At 38.7% G+C, this 20,886-nt stretch overlaps 1 protein-coding gene across 1 annotated transcript in view; it reads left to right on the top strand.

The window, feature by feature from the left end:
• The window catches only part of TGS1 (trimethylguanosine synthase 1), a 36,391-nt gene extending 35,316 nt beyond the window's left edge, over positions 1–1,075 (top strand). The window contains exon 13 of the mRNA XM_039868925.1: positions 494–1,075. Coding sequence (XP_039724859.1) covers positions 494–616 — 123 coding nt within the window. The 3' untranslated portion in view covers positions 617–1,075. The remainder of the gene's footprint in view (positions 1–493) is intronic.
• Positions 1,076–20,886: the final 19,811 nt, after the last annotated feature.

Here is a 20,886-nt window from a genome sequence, read left to right as displayed (position 1 = left end):
CTCGCAGGAGTGGGATCCTTCCCGCCTCGCTCTCTGATGTTTGATTCCTAGTATCATGTTGCAGGTACTCAGTAAATGTTGTTGAAGGAATGAGAGGGTAAGATGCAGCAGATAAGATGAACAGGACAAAAGTATTCAGGAAAGTGAGTTATTCTTTACATTTTCATCTTAAGCCTAATTTGTAGGAAGGGCGTGTTCGTTTTCTTTTCCTCTGAGTTCTGTAGCTTCTGCATTGGAGCAATTAGGTCCTGTACCATAACATAGCACTATGGTCTTACCTATAATATCGAAAGTGTCTGAAACAACAGGCATTTCTGCCACTGAATAGTGCATTAATACCTACCTAGAGTGAACATTTGAGATGCCTCATTGTTTGAAGGACTTGAATAAAAAGCCAGAGTCATCTTACTATTTGGTGAAATGTTTTAATGAAATATTTATTTCGAAATCATATTTATGTATGTGTGACTTTCTTCTGTTCTTTTTTTTTTAGGTGGCGTCCTTAGCTGGGCCTGGAGGGCAAGTAGAAATAGAACAAAACTTTCTTAATAATAAATTGAAGACAATCACTGCTTATTTTGGGGACCTGATCCGAAGACCAGCCTCAGAATCATAATCGTGAGGTGATAAAAGGACAAAAAGATCCTGCAGTGGTCAGAACATTATTCCAGTGAGACACTTGGAATAACTATGTGTATTGAACATTAGGATAGTAAGTGTCTGACGTGGAAAGGGTGGGCTTTCTCCTGTGCTAATGTCAGTCAGCATGTGTGTGTATATATGTGCATATGTCTGTATCTTTTTAAATTTTATATATTTTGGTTTAACATCTGTGTGTGTATATTAAAAAAACAGTTACTGTGTTTTTATAATACAGAGAGATACAAAGAAAACAGTAAATGAATTCTAGTCTATCTACCCATTTAACCTGTTGAAATAAATGTTATACCTTTAAGGATAGAAACAAAGAGTACAGAAAGGTTCAAAAATAAAAAGTAAAATTCTCCCCTTCCCTTCCTCTACCCTTCATTCATCTATCTAAAGATAACCACAGCTAACATCTTATGATTCCTTTGGAGGACAGAAAGGAATTGCAGTAGACTCTCAACCACTTTTTCCCCCTCATTGATGCACTGTTCAGTACTTTTCCCTTCGACTTTTTTTTTATGAATATATCTTGGAGACCTTTCCATGTCAGTACATACAGATCTACTTGTTCCTTTTAGTGGCTGTCTTGTGTTCCACCTCAGTATGCCATAATTTAACCAGTTCCCTATTGACTGACATTTGAGCTGTTTGGGATATTTTTTTAAATAATATTTTTATTTTTCAGTTATAGTTGGCATACAATATTATATTAGTTTCAGGTGTACAACGTAGTGATTAGACGACTATATAACTCACAAAATGGTCACCCCGATAAATATAGTGCCCCTCTGACACTGTACATAGTTATTACAATATTATCGACTATTTTCCTTATATTTTTTATCTTCATGACTGTTTTGTAACAGATTTGTACATCTTAATCCCTTCCCCCTTTTTCAGTGATTCCCCCCAACCTCCCTCCCATGTGATAACTCTCAAAATGTTCTCTGTATTTATAAATTTGTTTGGTTTTTTTGTTTGTTTATTTTGTTCTTTAGATTCCACATATATGTGTAATCATGGCATTTGTCTTCCTCTATCTGACTGACTTCACTCAGCATACTACCTTGTAGGTCCATCGTGAAATATCCTCTTCCATCCCCTTACTTTTGGTCTGTGTGTGTCTTTTAATCCGAAGTGAGTCTCTGGTAGGCAGCATATGTGAGGGTCTTGTTTTCTTATCCATTCAGCCACCCTGTCTGTTGATTGGAACATTTAATTCTTTTTCATTTGAGGTACTTGTTGATAGATATGTAGTTATTGCCATTCTTGATTAAGATTTTTGATACATGTTTTTTTCTTAAAGAAGTCCCTCCAACATTTACTGTAATACTGGCTCAGTGGTGATGATCTTGTCTGAGAAGCTCTTCATCTGTCCTTCGATTCTAAATGATAACTTTGCTGGGTAATGTCTTGGGTTTTCATTACTTTGAATATTTTGTGTCAAGCCCTTCTGACCTGCAAAGTTTCTGTTGAGAAATCGGCTGACAGTCTTATGGGAGCTCCCTTGTATATCAACTAATTGCTTTTCTTTTGCTGCTTTTAAGATTCTCTCTTTGAATTTAACCATTGGCATTTTAATTATTATGTGTCTTGGTGTGGTCATCTTTTGGTTCCTCGTGTTTGGGACTCTGAACTTCTTGGGCTTGTATGTCTGTTTCCCTCACCAAGTTAGGGAAGTTTTCTGTCATTATTTCTTCAAACAGGTTCAGTTCCTTGCTCTTTCACTTCTTCTAGTATCCCTATCAAGTGTCGTTATGCTTGACGTTGTCTTAGAGGCTTCTTAAACTGTCTTCGTTTTTTTTTGGATTCTTTTTTCTTGTTGCTGTTCTGATTGGATGTCTTCTGCTACACCATTCTCTATGTCACTGTTTTGATCCTTCGTTTTATCCATTCTGTTGATTCCCTCTAATGTACTCTTCATCCCAGATATAAAATTGTTCATTTCTGACTGACTCCCTATTATGTTTTACATCTCCATTTTTTGTTTTTTATTTCTTTGTTAAAGTTCTCACTGAGTTCATCTGCCATTCCCCTAATTTCCTTGACTATTGTTATAACCAGTGTTTTCAACTCTGTATCTGGTATATTTCTTGTCTCCATTTTGGTGAATTCTTTTTCTGGAGCTTGGTTCTATTATTTTATGTGGGACATGCTTCTTTGTTTCCACATTTTAGCTGCCTCTCTGTGTCTGTTTCTATGTATTAGGTAGGGCTCCTAAGTCTCCTGGTCTTAGTATAGCGGCTTTATTTTGTAGGTGTGCTGTGGGCCCTTTGCCACAGTCCTGGGAGGGATCCAGCTGCAGGCCAAGTTCAGCCACAGCCTGTGCACCTCCAGGGCCACCTGGTAAGAGTCACTAAGAAATCCACATATGGCTGCCACTGATGCTGGACTCATAGGTGCCTCAAGGGGCCAAGTCTGAAACTGAGGCCAGCTGCCACTAGTGTGGGGCTTGGGGCTACTTAGCAAGAGGGAACACTGAGGCCAGATGCTGCTGCTTTGGGCTTTCTGAGTCTTTGAGAGATTTTAGGAAAGTTTGCAGCAGCAACCAAGATAGCTTGTTTTTATGGAATAAATCACTGGAAGTGGTTGGGTGGGCCCACAAGCTGGGAGAGGTAGAGTCTTGGAATCCCCTGGGCAGAGGGACCTGTGTTATCCCAGTTGATGGCACCTGTGTCTGTAGGCTGAGAGCGGGGAGGGCTCAACAAAGGAACAGTGGCCTCTGCCTGCACCTCTGTTTGGGAGCAAGCTGCCCCTCCAGCCCTTGTCCTGAAGCCCAGTACCTCAGCGCCTCCCTGTACATCCCTGGAACCCCTTGAGCCACTGCCCCAGCACTGGAGTTCAGAGGGAGCGAGACCATTGGCAAGTAAGGCTGGGCGTGGGCCCTTAAGAGGAAAGTATGCGAACCCACAGCCCTCTGTCTCACTCAGCCTCAGAGGTTGTGGGGACTTCTCTTCCCAGCACTGGACCCCTGGGCTGAGGAGCTCATGTGCAGCCGGGACTTCTCGCTCCTCAGGTGGGGGAGGTGGCTCTGCCGCCAAAATAACCCTCCCAATGGCCACATGCGGTTGTGGAACCAGGCCATTTCATGTCTCTGCCCCTCCGTCCATTTTGAAGTGACCTATTATTTGAGGTGACCTAGTTGTAGGGCTTCTTTTCTGCCAGACCTCTGGTGACTCTGCGTCCTGCTTGCTCTGTAGTTTTGTTTTAATTTTGGTGTGGTCGCTGGAGGAGGCGTGTACATCCTCTGCCTTCTACACCATCTTGAATCTCCTCTGTCCCTGCTTGGGTTTTTTGCAGTTACCCACTCTTCTCTACTGCGATTCGCGTACATGTTTCCCTCCGCCCTCTTCAGCCCTGGGCGTCATCAGCCATTTTAATTTTTGCTATCTCATGTATGAGAAAAATGGCATCTTATTGTTTATGTGTGTTTCTGTAATTATGAATGAGATTTGAGCATATTTCTGTACATTTTTATCTTTCTAAAATAGTTTTACTCCTTTAAACTGACTATTCTATCTTTTATCAATTTTTCTTTTGGATTTTTTTATTAATATATATGAATTTCTTCTAAATTAAGGACCCCTTTGTTTTCAGTAGGTATTGCAAATATGTTTTTTCAGTTTGTTGTTGGCTTTTAGACTTATTTAGTGATTTGGGGTTTGCGGAACATGCATAAGTTTTTAAATTTTATGTACTCAAACTTACTAGTCTTTTCTTTGTTGCTTCTGGGCTATGTCCTTTGGAAAAATCTTTTCCACTCCCAGAATATAAATACATTTATTCAAGCCTTTTTCTGGAACTTTCTCGTTTTCATGTCTTTGTTCCACTTGGAATTTGCTTTTTACCATCCTTCTATTTTATGAAGTTAATGTTTTTGAAATTTCCATTGCAAAAACAATGTGAAATATATTTTGTAATACGGTTTATATTCTTTTTTCTATTAAAATGGAAATGAAAGGAGGAAGAATATGTGTTGCTTCATTATTCATCTAAAAATTGTGTTGTCATTTTTACAAATAAGTGAAAAAGACAGAGACATAGAACTCTGCCTGTTGAGAATCTGGGACCTTTATCTTTTAATAATATGAGGATTTTAAACATTAAACAAATGAGCTGGGAGGTAGCTGGAAGAACTGGAATAAACTGGAGGAATTTCCAGCAAGTACTGGAAAAAATAACTATTAAATAAAAACACCTTTGTTGGAGAATGGAGAAGCAATGTGAATTTTAGTCTCTCGAAACTTTACAACATATGCCTGGTTGCCGTACAACATAGTGGCAATCGCACTGGGCATTAATGATTAAATTAATTTTTTTATTAGTTTGCAGCATTAAAATCTGTCAGTGTTTCAATTTTTATACCTTGTCATGTAACATTAATGAATATGTCATAAACTCGTCACTATTTTAAAAATAATGGCAGCATCGATCATGACTTAGTCACTTGGGTGGAGGGGTAAAAGTAAATTTCCAAAGTCAATTATATTTAGTTTTTGTCACTTAATCTGTCATGCATATGCTTTTTCCACAATACAATTTCTTACTTGTATATTCTTAATAATAAAACTAATTTGTCTTCTTAAAAATGCATGACTTTATATGAGTAGAACAGAAAGCCTGACCAAGATTTAAATATTCCTGCCCACGAATCACACAGATATTACTAACTTACAGACTCTTTATAGATTATTAATGCTCAAGAGAACTTCAGTCTATTATGTGACCCCTATGTTCAAATGAAATCTTACAGAGAAGCCAGATATGCAAAACAGTTAAAAATTAAACGCTTGGAGCTGCTTATGATAAAACAAGTGAGGAAGCTAGCAGTCCTTGTTCTAGTCCAACTCTGTCTTGTTTTCTTGTTACATTGCAAAACTTTTTAAAGCCATTTTTACAAAATGAATATTTTAACAATTTACAAAGTGAACAATTCAAACAATGAACACCCCTTACTCCACCCCCGGCCGTGAGCCCTTGTTCTCCACCCCCACCTCCCACATTTCCAGTCCCCTTCCCAAAGGCAAGGACAGCTAACACTCTGGTGTCTATCCTTAAGTTTTTCCCTATGCAAAAAGAGCTTGTGAGCCCACAGCGCAGTGGGGTGGGATTTATATTACCTTGACATTTAATTTGTTTTTAATTCAATATGTCTTAACAAAACTTTCTACTTCGATACATATATATCTGCACTATCATTTTTAACAGTCGTATAGTACAAGTCTATAAGAATTTTCTAACCACTACCCAACTATGAACATATAAATTCTTCCCAGATTTTGCAATTGCAGATAGTAATGCAGTGTATATTTCTAAGTGGGGTGGGTTCCTAAAAGTAACATTTTTAGGTCAAAAGTCATCATTTACTTTTTTATTTGGTATATCATGTTGCCCTCCAAAAATATTCTCACCAACTTGAAAGGGGCCACATATTGTTACTAATCTGATCAGCAATAATTTCAATTTGAATGTCCTGATTACTACTAAGATATGAGTAAGTTTTTATGTATTTATTATCCAAATGCATGTGTTAGTCATCTAATATTTTCAAGAAATGAATAGCTAATTGCTACATTGTTTTTTATTAAATGAACTAAATTTTCTGCATTAATTTGAAATCTAACTCCGAGTGTGTGTGTGTGTGTGCGTGCGCGTGCGTGTGTGCGTGTGTGTGCGTGAGAGAGAGAGAGAGACTGTTTCTGGAATTCTTTTTCCATTGATCACTTGTCCATTCTGTACCATGTATTTTTGACAACGGCAGTTTTCATTCTATGTGTGGATACTTGTGAATTCCCCCATCATTAGTCTCTCAGATTTTCTTGGCTCCTCTTCTGCATTTTTACTTTTTCAGATGAGCTTGAATTTATCAAGTTCTATTTTAAAAATCCTTTGGGATTTAAATTTTTCAGTTTAGGAAGAGTAATAATATCTTCACAGCATTGACTCTATCCAAAGACTTGTATGTCCCTTCATTATTCTGACATTTTATGTCTTTCAGTAAAGCTTCACATTTTAGTTGCACAGTAGTTCTCCTTTATTCATGGTTTCAGTAGTATGAAAATGTTAAATGGAAGATTCCAGAAATAGTTGATAAGTTTTAAGTCGCTCACCGTTCTGAGCTTGCTCCATCCCCCTAACCTCACTTGATACATGAATCATCCCTTTGTCCAGGGTCTCCACGCTGTGTACGCCATCTACCTGTCAGTCACTTAGTAGCCATCTCAGTAACGAGGTCATTTCTTGTGGTATTGCAGTGCTTGCCACCCATATTTTACTCACCAATGGCCCTAAAGCACAAGAGTGGTGATGCTGGCAATTCAGATATACCAGAGAAGCCATAAAGTGCTTCTTTTACATAAAAAGGTGAAAATTCTCAACTTAATAAGGAAAAAAAAATGTATGCTGAAGTTGCTAAGGTCTACAAAGTTTCTATTCACAAAATTGTGAAAAAAGAAAAAGAAATTCACACTAATTTTGCTGTTGCACCTCAAACTGCAAAAGTTACGGCACTGCGTGGTAAGTGCTTAGTTAAGATGGAAAAGGCATTAAATTTGTGGGTATAAGACATCAACAGGATGTCTACATTGTGTGTATATCTGTGTCTATGTCTATGTGTCTCTGTGTCTGTATGTATGTGTGACTGTGTATACAATCCAAGGTTTTAGGAATCCACTGGGAGTCTTGGAATATATCCCTCGTGGATAAGGGGAGACTACAGTATAAATCTTGCATATATTTTTGCCAAGTTCATTGCTTATTTCACACTTTTTGTTTGATTTTGAATGGAATCTCTTTTGTTGTTACATTTTCTAATACGTATATTGTTTGTATGTAACAAAGCTTTTAGTTTCTTATATCCTATCACCTTACTGAAAATTTTAATAGTTCTAATAGGTTTTCAATAGATGCACTTCGATTTTCCAAATAGGCAGTCATGACATCCACATATGAGTTTTTCTCTCTGCTAATATATACATGGCTCTTAATTCTTAATTTTTTCCTATTGCATTGGTTAGGACTGCCAAGAATGTTATGATAATGGCACTTGTTCCTTGCTTTTTATTTTGCAATGAAAGGTTAGAAGATTTCTATTAAATGTTAATGTAGCTTGCATTAAAGTTAAAGATATTTTCTTTCCTAGATTTTTTTGTTATTTAATAAATTGTACAAAATTGTTTTTAAAATTTCAAATTATTCAACCGTATCTGCATTTTATCATTAAATTCTGCTTTATCATAATGTATTATTTTAGTTTGCTACTGAATTCTTGATAAGTTTATTTTGTTTATTTGTTTATGTCTGTTTTCTGTGCACCTTGCCTGGTGCTGGTATCAAAGTTAGACTATTCTGGTAGATGCTTTGGAAAGTCTTCCATTTTTTTGTGTGACCTATCTGTTCATTGAACCCTTGGTAGAACTCCAGGAAAATTAAACATGATAACTTTTAAGCAAGACATTTTGATTGTAGCATTTTTTTAAATTACCTTTTTATTTTTTTTAACGCCTTCATAAGTTTTTTAATAATTTATAATTTCTTGGAAAATATCCATTCTCTTAGATTTTGGTTAATTGATATAAAGTTAGTACATTATCTTGTAACATTTGCTTTCGTTTTTTAATTTTTTTAAATAATTTCTGTCATAAAAAGGTTGAAAAACTAGCACAAAAAAATTCATATACAGTTCACTCATCTTCCCACAACTGACATCTTATCTCAGACTACTCAGAAGTGCAGTCAGATCAATTCTGGAGGAATCTGACGCCCGCTTGTTGCCCAGCCGTGATGCTCTCCCTCTACCCCGCTCATCCCACCACCAGCCCTGACCCTACTGGTCTCAGTTCCCAGCTTCTGCATAGGCTGCATCCTCCGCTGGACTGTTCCCCCAACACTGAACTTCTCCTGACTAAAACCAACTCAGCCTTCGGGTCTCTGTTCACACACCACTTCTTCAGAAGTTCTTCCTTGCTTTTCAGCCTCCCTTCCAGTTCTCCATGGGCTCAGTTCCTCGCTCCCCCAAGCTGTGTGACTTCCTGTACTACTCACCTGCAGACCCTTCAGACAGCCCTATGACAGGTTATGGACCACTTCTTTGAGTTGAAACATTGAGCAGAAAACCTCTGCTAAAATATAAAATAACCTTTATTAACCACAGGCTTTCATATCTTCAGCTAGAATAATTACGTTGTCATTGTCCTTTGTATTTTCCTGGAAAGATGGCAAAAAAATTTTCTTACAGGTTACTCCAGTCAGTGCATGGTATTTGTATTGTCATCTAATTTTTCAGTTTAGAGAAATTGACCCACAATCACATAATCAGTTATTTTCAAAATCAGCACATACGAGATTCTTGAATCTCTTCTGAGTCCTTGTATCTCTTATCTTCTGCCCTGAGCACTTAGGAACTTCCTCCCTCTGCTCATGCTCACTTATCCAGTGATTTCCCCTTGCTGCCTGTGAAAAAGCAACACTCACCCTGCGTTACAAAACACTCCATGTGCCCCAAGTACCCTTTGACCAGGAAAGTCTTTACATGAACATTTTCACCATATTGGAAAAATTCATATCCAACAGGACTCTTAAAGGTGAATTCACTTTTCCTAGTCTATTGATGAAAACAATGATAAATTAATGAGATTTGTATCTCCATGTGATTGATAAAAGTGCCAATTTCGAGCTCACTTTCTAGCCTTGCTCTGTCTGATTTTTTTACTGCTTATGTGTGAAAGGCAAATCTTAAAGATCAAATTGTACTATTTACTAATTTTCAAGTGATTATAAAATTTACATTAAACTTATTTTAATTTCTTTTTTAAATAATTTTTTGCTTTTGAGTTGTGGACACTTGCAATATGACAAATTTTAAAAATTGCTTCTCTTATCCCTCACTCATCCTAGAGGAAAATAACCTACTCCAGTTGAAAGGAGCCATAAATCATTGCAAAATCTATAATCAAAACTCAATATTTGGCACTTAGAAAAAGGCAAAACCTATAGAGCAGTCTATATCCTTCCAGAGAACATTTATAGCAGCAAGTGTGTGGTGTAGCAATCTGTGTGTGTGGTGCTTTTTGGCTTAGCCGTGAACCCTCACATAGCTAACTATCTCAGCTGGTCAGCCAGGCAGTCCCAGGAGGATGTTTGGCAGCTATGGTCATCTTGTACACATGAGCAGAGATTGGGAGCGTTTCAGTGACTCTATAGTCAGACCTGCCCATACCATTTACAAGGTCACACCAAGAGTGCCAGTGAAGGCCCACATACTGTGTGCCTTTCATTATATCGCTATTGGTGGTATGTGCACCCTCTAAAGCATGGGGCGTGGGGTCCAGCTCTAAGAGCAGATTTGTTATTAAGAGCTAGAACCACAACTTCAATCTGGGTCTTTTAAACCCAGTTCCAGCACTCAGTCCCTGAAGCAGAGTCACATCGTAGGCAGGGGGCAAGGTTCTCAAGTCAACACTTGAATTAAATATCCTAAGTCAATCGATGATAATAGCAAGTTTGACTTGTGGTGTTTTCATTTAAGCTCTGACTTGATAGTCCCTAAATTGCCATATCAAATATACACATGGTTTTGTGTTAATAACCCAAGGATATTATTAGTGGTTGCCAACTTACCAGTCATTCCTAAAGGATCCTGAATCTCCCTGCCATGTGATTTGAGTAGATCGACCCTAACTTCTTTCTTCAAAGGGTGAGCCCTGAGTAGTCAAAGCCGATCAGTATAGTTCCCTCTTCCCTATCACGACTGGATCAGAAGTAGACCCTTAATCTAAGTCACTTCGATATGCAGGAAGGTAAGACTTGTTATATATGGTTGAGAAGATGTAAACTAGAAGCTATAGCTCCTGAGGTAGAGCAGCCATCTTAGTGCCATAAGGAGACCGCAGCAACAAATCTCTGGGTCCAGTCGTACCTGAAACCACAATACCGATGAACTCTACATTAGTAATTAGTTCCCTTCGTTATCAAAGTCGATTGGGTCAGAATTTTTGTTTCTTCGAACTGAAGGCATCCCAATTAAAACAACAAATACATTCATCAAGTCTCTATCTATAAGACTGTGCCCATCAATAGTAAAGAACTAAAAACAGCTTTTAGGGATCACTTTAATTACTTCCACCAATATAGAAAGAGTCCAGAAAAACATGGATAAAATATAAAATGTGTGAGAAAATAGGCCCACTAAGAGGGAAGGGATTTCTGCCTCTTTCACCTTACTACGCTCTTACAAAAATGATTTTTATGTCTTAATGACTTCCCATTCTTCCTCTCTATGAGGCTTATTCTTCTTTGCCACTATTTCTCTGCCCCAAGGTCTATGTACCTAACCTCCCCAGATTTTGGGGGCCTTTCTTTCTCCACATGAAATGAATGACATGAGCACAAGTCATCATCAGGGTTGGGAAATAGCTCCAAGGGGCTGACTCTAACTATGGTAAAACAAAATAACACAGTGCTCATGATGGGCGGAGACTGCTCTATATGCTCTGTAACTCATTTAACATAAGGGATAAATAGTGTTTTGCTCATTTTTGCAGATCAAGAAACTGAAGTACTGGGAGACTAAGTAATTTGTCCAAGTTCAAAGAGCTAGTAAGTGAAGTAGCCAGGATTCAAACCCAGGTACTCTGGCTCCAGAATCACCGCACTCTTCTGCCTAAATGAGACTTCACAAACTGGGGACTATGCCTTAGACCTGTGAGGATACAGAGATGAGTCTAAAAATGGAACCCCTCCCTCTGTGCCTTGGTTGCTCTATCTGAAAAACTAAGATACTAATGACACCTATTTCATACTGTGATCATGAGAATTACGTGAGTTAGTGTTTGTAAAGTGCTCTGTGTGTCTGGCATGTGGTAAGGACTAGCTAGTATTAGTCATTATGAAGGAAAAATGAGAGATCAAAGAAAGTTGTCATGATAAAACCTCAACAAATTGAGAATAGAAGGAATGCATCTTGACATGATAAGGGCTATGTATGACAAGCCCACCACTAACGTCATACCCAACAACGAAAAGCTGAAAGTTTTTCTTCTAAGACCAAGAACAAGACCAGGATGCCCACTCTCACTATTTTTATTCAACATAGTACTGGAAGTGCTAGCCAGAGCAATTAGGTAAGAAGAAGAAATAACAGGCATTCAAATCAGAAACGGGGGAAGTGAAACTGTCTCTATTTGCAGGTGTCATGATATTATATATAGAAAATCCTAAAGACTCCACCAAAAAAAAAAAAAAAAAACTGTTAGAATTAATTTAGTAAAGTCGCAGGATACAAAATCAATATGCAAAAAAATCAATTGCATTTCTATACACTAATAATATACTATCAGAAAGGAAAATCGAGAAAACAATCCCATTTATAACTGTATCAAAAAGAATAAAATACCTAGGAATAAATTTAACCAAAGTGGAAAAGACCTCTCTACACTAAAAACTAGAAGACATTGATAAAAGAAATTGAAGACACAAATTGAAAGATATTCCATGTTCATGGACTGGAATTAGTATTGTCAAAATGCCTATACTACACAAAGCAATCTATAGATTCAACACAATCCCTATCATAGTTCCAATGGCATTCTTCACAGAAATAGAACAAACAATCCTAAAATTTGTATGTAAACACTAAAGACCCCAAAAAGCCAAAGCAATCTTGAGAAATAAAAACAAAACTGGAGACATCACATTTCCTGATTTCAAACTATTACAAAGTTATAGTAATCAAAACAGTATGGTATTGGCACAAATGCAGACTCGCAAATTAATGAACAGAAAAAGAGCCCAGAAATAAACCCACACATATATAGTCAATTTATCTATGGTGAAGAAGCCAAGAATATTTCATGGGGAAAGGATAGTCTCTTCGATAAATGCTGTTGGAAAAACTGGACAGCCACATGCAAATGAATGAAACTGGACCTCTATATTATACCGTAACGCACAAAAAAATAACTCAAAATGGATTAAAGAGCTAAACATAAGACCTGAATCCATAAAACTCCTGGAATAAAACTAGAATATCAAGCTCCTTGACCTTTGTCTTGGTAATGATTTTATTTTTTTGGATTTGATACCAAAAGCAAAAATAAACAAGTGGGGCTACATCAAACTAAAAAGCTGTACAACGAAGGAAACGCTCAACAAAATGAAAAGCCAGCCTACTGAATGGGAGAACACATTTACAAATCATATATCTGATAAGGGGTTAATATTCAAATATATGAAGAACTTATACAATTCAAAAGAAAAAATCTATTAACTGGTCAGAGGATCTGAATAAACATTTTTCCAAAGAAGACATCTGAATGGCCAACAGGATCATGAGAAGGCGCTCAACGTCACGAATCATCAGGGAACTACAAATCAAAACCACAATGAGATATCACCTCACACCTGTTAGAATGGCCCTTATCAAAAAGGCAAGAAATAATCATTGGCAAGGATGTGGAGAAAAGACAATACTCGTGCACTGTTGGTGGGAATGTAAATTGGTGTAGTCACTATGAAAACAGTATGAAGGTTTCTCAAAAAATTGAAAACCGATTTACTATATGATCCAAAGGAAATTAAATCACTATCTCAGAAAGATATCTGTACCTCCATGCTTCTCACAGCGTTATTTACAATAGCCAAAGCATGGAAGCAACCTAAGTATCCATTGACATGATTGGATGAATGGATAAAGAAAATTTGAGATACATGCATGTGTGTGCACGTGCGCACACACGCAAATATTAATCGGCTGTGAAAAATAAGAAAATCCTGCCCATTTGAGACAACATGGATAGCTCTTGAGTGTATTATGCTAAGTGAAATAAGTCAGACAGAGAAAGACCAGTACTGTATAGTCTCACTTATATGTGAAATCTGAAAAAAACCTAACCATAGATAGAACAGATTGGTGGCTGCCAGAGGTGAGGGGTGGGGGGTAGGTGAAATGCCTGAAGGTGGTCAAAAGGTAAAAACTGCTAATTATTAGTCCTAGGGATATAATGTAGAGCTGTAGTTAACAATACAGTATTGTATATTTGAAAGTTTCTAAAAGAGTAGATCTTAAAATTCCCATAGAAAGAAAAAAATTTTGTAACTATGGTGACAGATTAACTGAACTTATGGTGGTGATCATTTCATAATATATACAAATATTGAATCATTATTCTGTCACCTGAAACTAATACAATGTTTAAGTCATTATATCTCAATTTTTAAAAATTAAAAAAAAAGTTGCTAAGAGAATAGATCTTAAAAATTCTCATCACAATGAAAAAAGAATTTGTGTCTATGTGTGGTGATGGAACTTATTGTGTAATCATTTTGGAATATATACATATATCAAATCATGTCATCTACCTAAAACTAACAAATGTTATGTGTCGATTATATCTCAATTAAAAAAAATGGTTCTTAGCGTTAATGAGAAATCTTTCAAAAATTGTTTTCTGTGCATTTACTGTATGCCAGGCACTATTCAGTTATATATATATATATTTAGTTCTACAATAGCCTTATGCAGATGGTGTTATTATTGTCTATACTTTACAGGTGAGCTAGCTGAAGCATAGAATTCAAGTTAATCGCCCAAGATCACATAGCTAATAAGGAGTGCAATTTAATATAGGCAGTCTGTATAAGTTATCTATTGCTGTATAATGAATTACCCCAAAACTTAATAACAACACAATATTTATTATCTCATAGCTTCTATGGGCCAGCAATCCGAGTGCAGCTTGGCTGGGTCTTCTGACTCAGGGTCTCTCACTAGCTGCATTCAAAGTGTCAGCAGGGCTGATCACATCAAGGTCTGCCTGGTCCAGAAGTGTCTGCTTCCAACAACTCTCGTGTGTTTACTGACGAGACTCGGTTCTTCATAGGTTGTTGGACTGAAGGCTTCAGCTCCTTCCTAACGATTGGCCAAAGACAGCCTTCAATTCCTCGGCACTTGGGCCTCTCCATGGGGAAGCTTACAACATGACGGCTAGTTCATTTTTGTTGGATAAAAACTCTCTTCTTAAGAATTTTGTGAATTTTCTTCTTTTTACAAATGAATAAAGTTAGAAGTATAAATATTGGAGTTATTATGTCCTTGTTCTAAACCAAAACCCTCACTTTCCTGATCACGTTGTTATAATCATAAAAAAGTGTCAGTATAGGGCTTGAGATCATAAGATGGTAATTTGATCCTCTTTGGGCAAGTCATTCAGTATCTCTGACACTTTGCTCATTAAAGTGGAAATAACAATTCTGGCTTCACAAAATAATTAGGAGGATACATTAACAGACAGTGTAGTACAGTGATTAAAGCTCTTAGTGTCATTCGCACTTGTGTTTATAGCCCAATGTCTCCCTGAACCTCCTTTGTTTTAACTGTAAAATGGACATGAGTGGGTCTCAGAGTTGCTGTAGGGCTTAAGGCACTCAGCATCCTTCCAGACCCTCTTTACCTCACAATGGTTGCATCAGAACGATTACGAGGATGTTGATGATAACGATGCTGCAGGTGTTGTGAAAGTCCTAAGAAAATACAGGTTATTTTTTGTTACTTCCTAAACAACTCTTAAAAATGGGACTTAAAATCCATTTAAATAACTACGATTCAACATGAAAGGTAGCGATGGTCCCACTGCATGAAACATTCATGAGACAGCTTTCTCACTTGAGAGGTCTGCTGGTTTCCACTGTTTAGAAACGGAGTGGAAGGGCTCCCAGGTCTGGTCACCATGTCATGCCCTTAAGTATAAATGTGAAAGCAGATTCATCAGTATGTGCTGCTGCTTTTTCAGTTTCACTACCGGAAAAGCCTACTTGAATGGAAAGATTTTATTTGCTATGCTTTCTGCCTTTAAGTCTGGTTAGCATTGTAAGCAGGTGTTTTTTCACTCAAAACATGTTGTGGGCATTGATGAAAGCCATCATGCAATAAGCACTCAGTGCAACCAAGGATGGTAACAACAATTCTAGACTTACTATGGACATTGTCAGTTCCCAGAAATCATTAAGGCCAGAAAGATTCACTGTCTGGTATACTTCATCTTAGTTACTGCACACCAATCGTCCTTCAATTTCCTATACCTAACCAAAGGAGAGTAGTGACTCTGAAATTTTTTAGTTCTGCAAGGTCAGGGGTTGGTCAGCAAACTATGGCCCATGGGCCATGTCTGGCCCACCACATTTTTTTGTAAGGCCTGTCAGATAAGAATGTTTACATTCATAAACAGTTTTTAAGAGGAAATATTTTATTTTGCGAAATGTGAAAATGAAATAAAATTTAAATTTCCTTGTCTATAAATAAAGTTTTATTGGAACACAGCACATTCATTTACATATTATTTATGGCAGCTTTTGAACTACATGGGCAGCTTCGCTATTAGTTGGGAAGTTTCCATTTCATTTAGTTTAACAACAATAAATGAAAAATAAAACAAGAAATCCTTCCATTTTAATATGGCAAATTCTGATTTTTCCAGTAGTGCTAAGAGTCAAAAATTAGTTTCCAAATTTAATCTGTAAATATTTATGAATTGGCTCAAACATAGAGGAAAACCATGATGAAAAGTATTATATTTAATCATTATTCTGTAGACCAAGTACCAAATATACACTCCCTATCCCATGATTGTCTCCGAAATACTTATTCAAAAAGGAAAGAAACGATTGTTCTAGAATAGGCGTTAAGCTGAGATTGATACTGTCCAAAATGAAATGAGAGGCTTCAGCTAAATTATTCGAGATTTTAGCAGAGGTGTTGAAATAATTTCCTTAATTTTCTATTTTACTTTGGTGGCAAGGCAGGCTACATTTCATTGACTAGTTTAAATCTTACCTAGAATTTCAAAGGCTTTCCTTTATAAAATCCATGCTTACTGAATTCCAAGCTCCAGGGTTTTCTTAGCCCTTGATTCTGCTGCTCTTTCCTTCTGCTTGTGTCCCCTGACAGTGGAAACCAGTCATTGAAGTATGTGTGTGTGTGTGTGTGTGTGTGTGTGAAGAGAGAGTGTGTAATAGCCACACCACTCACTAGCTCAGGATAACTTGATAACTAAGCATCAGAACAAACCATGAATGTTATAGGTCCAGAGAACATAAAACTTTATTTGTACCAAAAAAAAAAAAAAAAAGCCACCAGTGAGTAAGAATTTAAATGCAAACTTAAAACTCAAACTGTAGATGTTCATTTTATATAAAGAGCTGAAAACAGCCTCGGTATCCAGAAACAGTGAATCTTTAAATAAATTGTGGTACATACATGTAGAGAAATACTATTTAGAATTATGGAGAACTATTGTAGAAATATCTAACATTCAGTAGAGATGTTTTGTGCAGCCACTATGACAATCTGGTAGAACTGTATCCATCAATATGTTGATCCAACTCACATCCCCAGTTTAAAAGCCATCGCCTCTATGAAGAGGCTCCAAACCATCAAGTTTCCCACGATCTCTACTGCCCCACAATTCAGCGCTTATCGTCCACCTCCCTTGTGACCATGGCCCACTTATAGTCAAAAGTGTTCACAGCCTGTGGACCCTCCCTATTCCAGAGTAATACAGAAAGAAGAGAGTAGAAGATTAACATAATTAAATTGCAATGAGCTTATTTACTGTTTTTCACAAGCAAAATTACTCAAATGATTACTTGAACTTTTTCATTTCTTTTAAATATTTGCTATAATAACCTGTAGATTTAAAAGTAAAACAGGAATCATTGAACTTATTTAACTAGAAGATAGAAAATTATCTAAATAGCATTAATTTGTAGACAGCCTATCACCAAAAGAACCAAAGAAGGATTTGCATGTTTAAATCTGTCCAAGCCTTCTGTAAGAAGTCCCTTTATGGCTCGTCGAGGACTCCCTGGCAGCATCTGGACCCCTAGTTTACACTGTTTATTTGGTGAATGTTACGGACTGCATTATGTCCCCCAAAATTCATATGTTGGAAGTTCTAGTCCCAGGTACCTGAGAATGTGACTGTATTTGCAGATCCGGTCTTTAAAGAGGCAATTAAGGTAAAATGAAGCCCTTAGGGCGGGGCCCTAATCTAAGAGGACTACAGTCTTTACAAGAAAAGGTTAGAACACAGACACACACTGAGAAAAGAGCACGCGAAGACACAGGGAAAGCAAGGCCATCTACTAGCCAAGGAGAGAGGCCTCAGAAGAAGCTGCCGACCCCTTGATTTTTGGACTTCTAGCCTCCAGAACTGTGAGAAAATTAATTTCTGTTATTTAAAAGCCAGCCAGTGTGTGGAACCTTGTTATGATGGCCCTCGCAAACTAATACAGTAATTAATCGTGTACTAAGGAGAGAGCTCTTCCACTGTTCTGTCATAATTTGACACACGAGTACCATTTAAAAACTTTTAATGTGTTAACTAACATTTTTCCTTCCAATTAGATGGTAAAGTTCTTGAGGGCATTTCAACCCAAACCTATTTAGCTCAACGTCCTTGTAGAACTCATAAACGTTTATTGACCTACTCGAATAACAAAATGTGTGACTTGATTCTGTGAAAAAGAAGAAGTGAGAAAAGAGAGGGAGAAAGTTAGTTTGGGGTAGACACTGACATTTCTGAGTGATTCTTTTAACTGATAGTGAACCAAAGAATGAACTAGTACTTTCAGGCTTTACATAGTCATTTTCTTGGACCTAATCTCATATACACTTCGCAGCAGCCTGGGAGAGAAGTGCCATCGCCGGCTACACTTTGCAGATGAGGAAACAGCTAAGGGCCGCCCCACGATGTGGCAGGTCTCAGAACCAGAGGAGCCATCCGGAAACGCAGCAGGCTCTGGGGCGCCAGCTGAGGGAACTGAGGGACCCCAATCCTCTCCTCAGCTGGGCTGACCACACTCACCAAACTCACCAACGCCCTCCCTGAAAACCAAACGGCAGCAGACGTGCAACCTTGCCTTTCTCAGCTGAGCCCTTTGTAAGATTCAGAACCTTATTAGCAAGGGAGAGGGGCCTCTGCAATTAAAAAGGAGAGTGCGTGTTTGTTTGAATGCCGGTAAGGAAATCAAGCCCTGGTAGATACTGTGCACTTATTGCAAGTTCTCAAAGGTTTCTCAGGGCGGCTTTTTCTTTTTCCATTCGCGGTTTTCCGGCTACGGTCAGGGTGGCTGTGCACTTACTCACATTGCTGAAATATTTGGTCTCACTTCTCCATTCCCTAGGCTTCCTCCTGGGTGACCAGCTGGCTGACAGCTGGCCTGGTCTCTGTAGACCCAAAGAGGCACTCCAGCGGGGAGGTGCTGTAACACGACTTAACTCTGCTGTCTGCTGGAGGGCCCCGCCCTTCTGGGTCTGTCCATCCTTCCTCTGAGGCTGCAGGCCCTCTTTCCACCCTCATTACAAACTCAGTGCACACTGGCAATAGCTGCTAACCATGTGGAGCAACAAGGATTTCTATGCTGATGGAAGGGATTTTTTCCTCCAATAAATTACTTAAATATTTGGGGCAATGAATTAAAATTAGATCTCTGCCACAGGTCCTGGAATGAGACCTCAGGAGTCCCCCCAAGTCACTGAGAAGATCTAATACCACACACCCCTACCTGCTCTCGAGTGATTCAAAATAACAGCAACACAGAATAGTACGATCAGCGCAAGGAGGGCCGAGAATGCTAAGACTTTGAGGAGGATGACCTTGGTGCTTTTGAAGAATATCAGATTCATTGTCCCCTCCCCCAGTCTGGTTTGGTTTGGTTCCTAATTTGGATGAAGCCATTTAGGTTATCATTAAATTGCCTTTTAGGTGTGAAGGTTCCATCTCTAGGATCTGATCTTAACTACCTTGCAAGTTTCTTAAAAACAAAAATTCAAAACTGCTCTTTAATTTCAAACTAAAAGCTTCTACTCTCTTCCATAATTAGTGTTCTGCCTTTATTTCTCTAAACTAGTCACTCACCAAAACATGTTGCAGACCTACCTAGGTGTATCTGCAATGTGGCAGCACGCTGACCGTAACTTAATGGGCACATTTAACCAACCCTATAACTCATGGGGACCTTATTTTGATGAAGAGCTGGCTTTCCTCCAGGTAGAACTGGCAGGTGTCCTTGTTCCCAATGCCTAGCAAGGTATCTCCAACAAAGGCGGTTTCACGGAAGGTCACTGAAAGAATGAAGTCCTCTAAGCAAGATGTCTACGTGAAATGCAACTGGGGATTGTAAAAAAAAAAAAAAGATACCATACTCTTTCCCATTCAGCATCTGTCTCCAAGGTCTGCGTGGGTAGATTAAGAATAGTCTGCATGTAGAGAAGTGGACAATATTTTATATAGTTCAAGTAAACTCCATATGAACATATATCTGAAATGTGCAGGAACTTGCTTTAAGGAAAGGGTAATTGCACAGCCTGTGTTGTTAATCTCAGGGCCTCAGGCTGAGTCGAGAGGAGCCAAGGACAGGGTTGGAGAGACAGGTGGGTAGAAGCGGCTCCAACTGCCACTCCCACGGAGAAGCCTCGGACGGCCTCAAGGGAGGGCGGAGGCCAGCGAAGATAAGCGTAAGTCTGAACGCCCTTGGTGTGGCACCCACTGCCCCCAGCGATCTCGCCGATGCCCGCTTTTCAGTCTCAGACCCTAGAACGATTTCAAAGGAAAAACCCCAGTGAGGTGTCGCGGTCTCCCTCCAAGCTCCCCATTGTGACTCGCAGAACAAGGCTCTGTTTGTGCCGCGTGAACGTGAACTCGGGAGAATTCTGCGGGACCCAGAGGAGGAGGAAACTGCGCACCGCGGGGAGCTTCTCGGGGCCCAGGGCCGGGCCGCGGCGACCTTCGCTGGCTCTGCAGGGCCCACGCGCTCAGCCCGCACCCTCGTCGGCGGGTCCGAGCGCCGGGCGGCCGAGGGCTCCTTCGGGATTGGAGCGTCTCAGCAGATTGCCAGTTCTAAATTGCTGGTTTCCTAAACAGCGCTCTAATCCCGACGCTCGTTCCCCAGGCGCAGTTTCAATGACTGGCTGTACAGTTTAAAACTTTTTTCAAATTCCTGGTCTGCAATGAAGTTTGGGCGAAAAGGATTCTCTTTCTCAACAGGATTATATTTTATCATTGTTTTGCTTTTATACATTAAATTACCTATGATACTATTTTTGGTTACCAGAGGAGTATCAGAAGTTTTGCCCAAACCGTTTGATTATTGTAAATATTGCCTTTATCACTGGCGATGATCCTGAATCTTTTCATTTCAAGGCCACCCCGGATCCACTCGTGCCGTATGGCCCGTGAAAGGCGT

Source organism: Pteropus medius, unplaced genomic scaffold (genome assembly GCF_902729225.1).
Source record: "Pteropus medius unplaced genomic scaffold, Ma_sr-lr_union100, whole genome shotgun sequence".
Classification (NCBI taxonomy): Eukaryota; Metazoa; Chordata; class Mammalia; order Chiroptera; family Pteropodidae; genus Pteropus; species Pteropus medius.
Note: the sequence above shows the minus strand (reverse complement) of the source record. Positions and strands in the feature narration are given on the sequence as shown.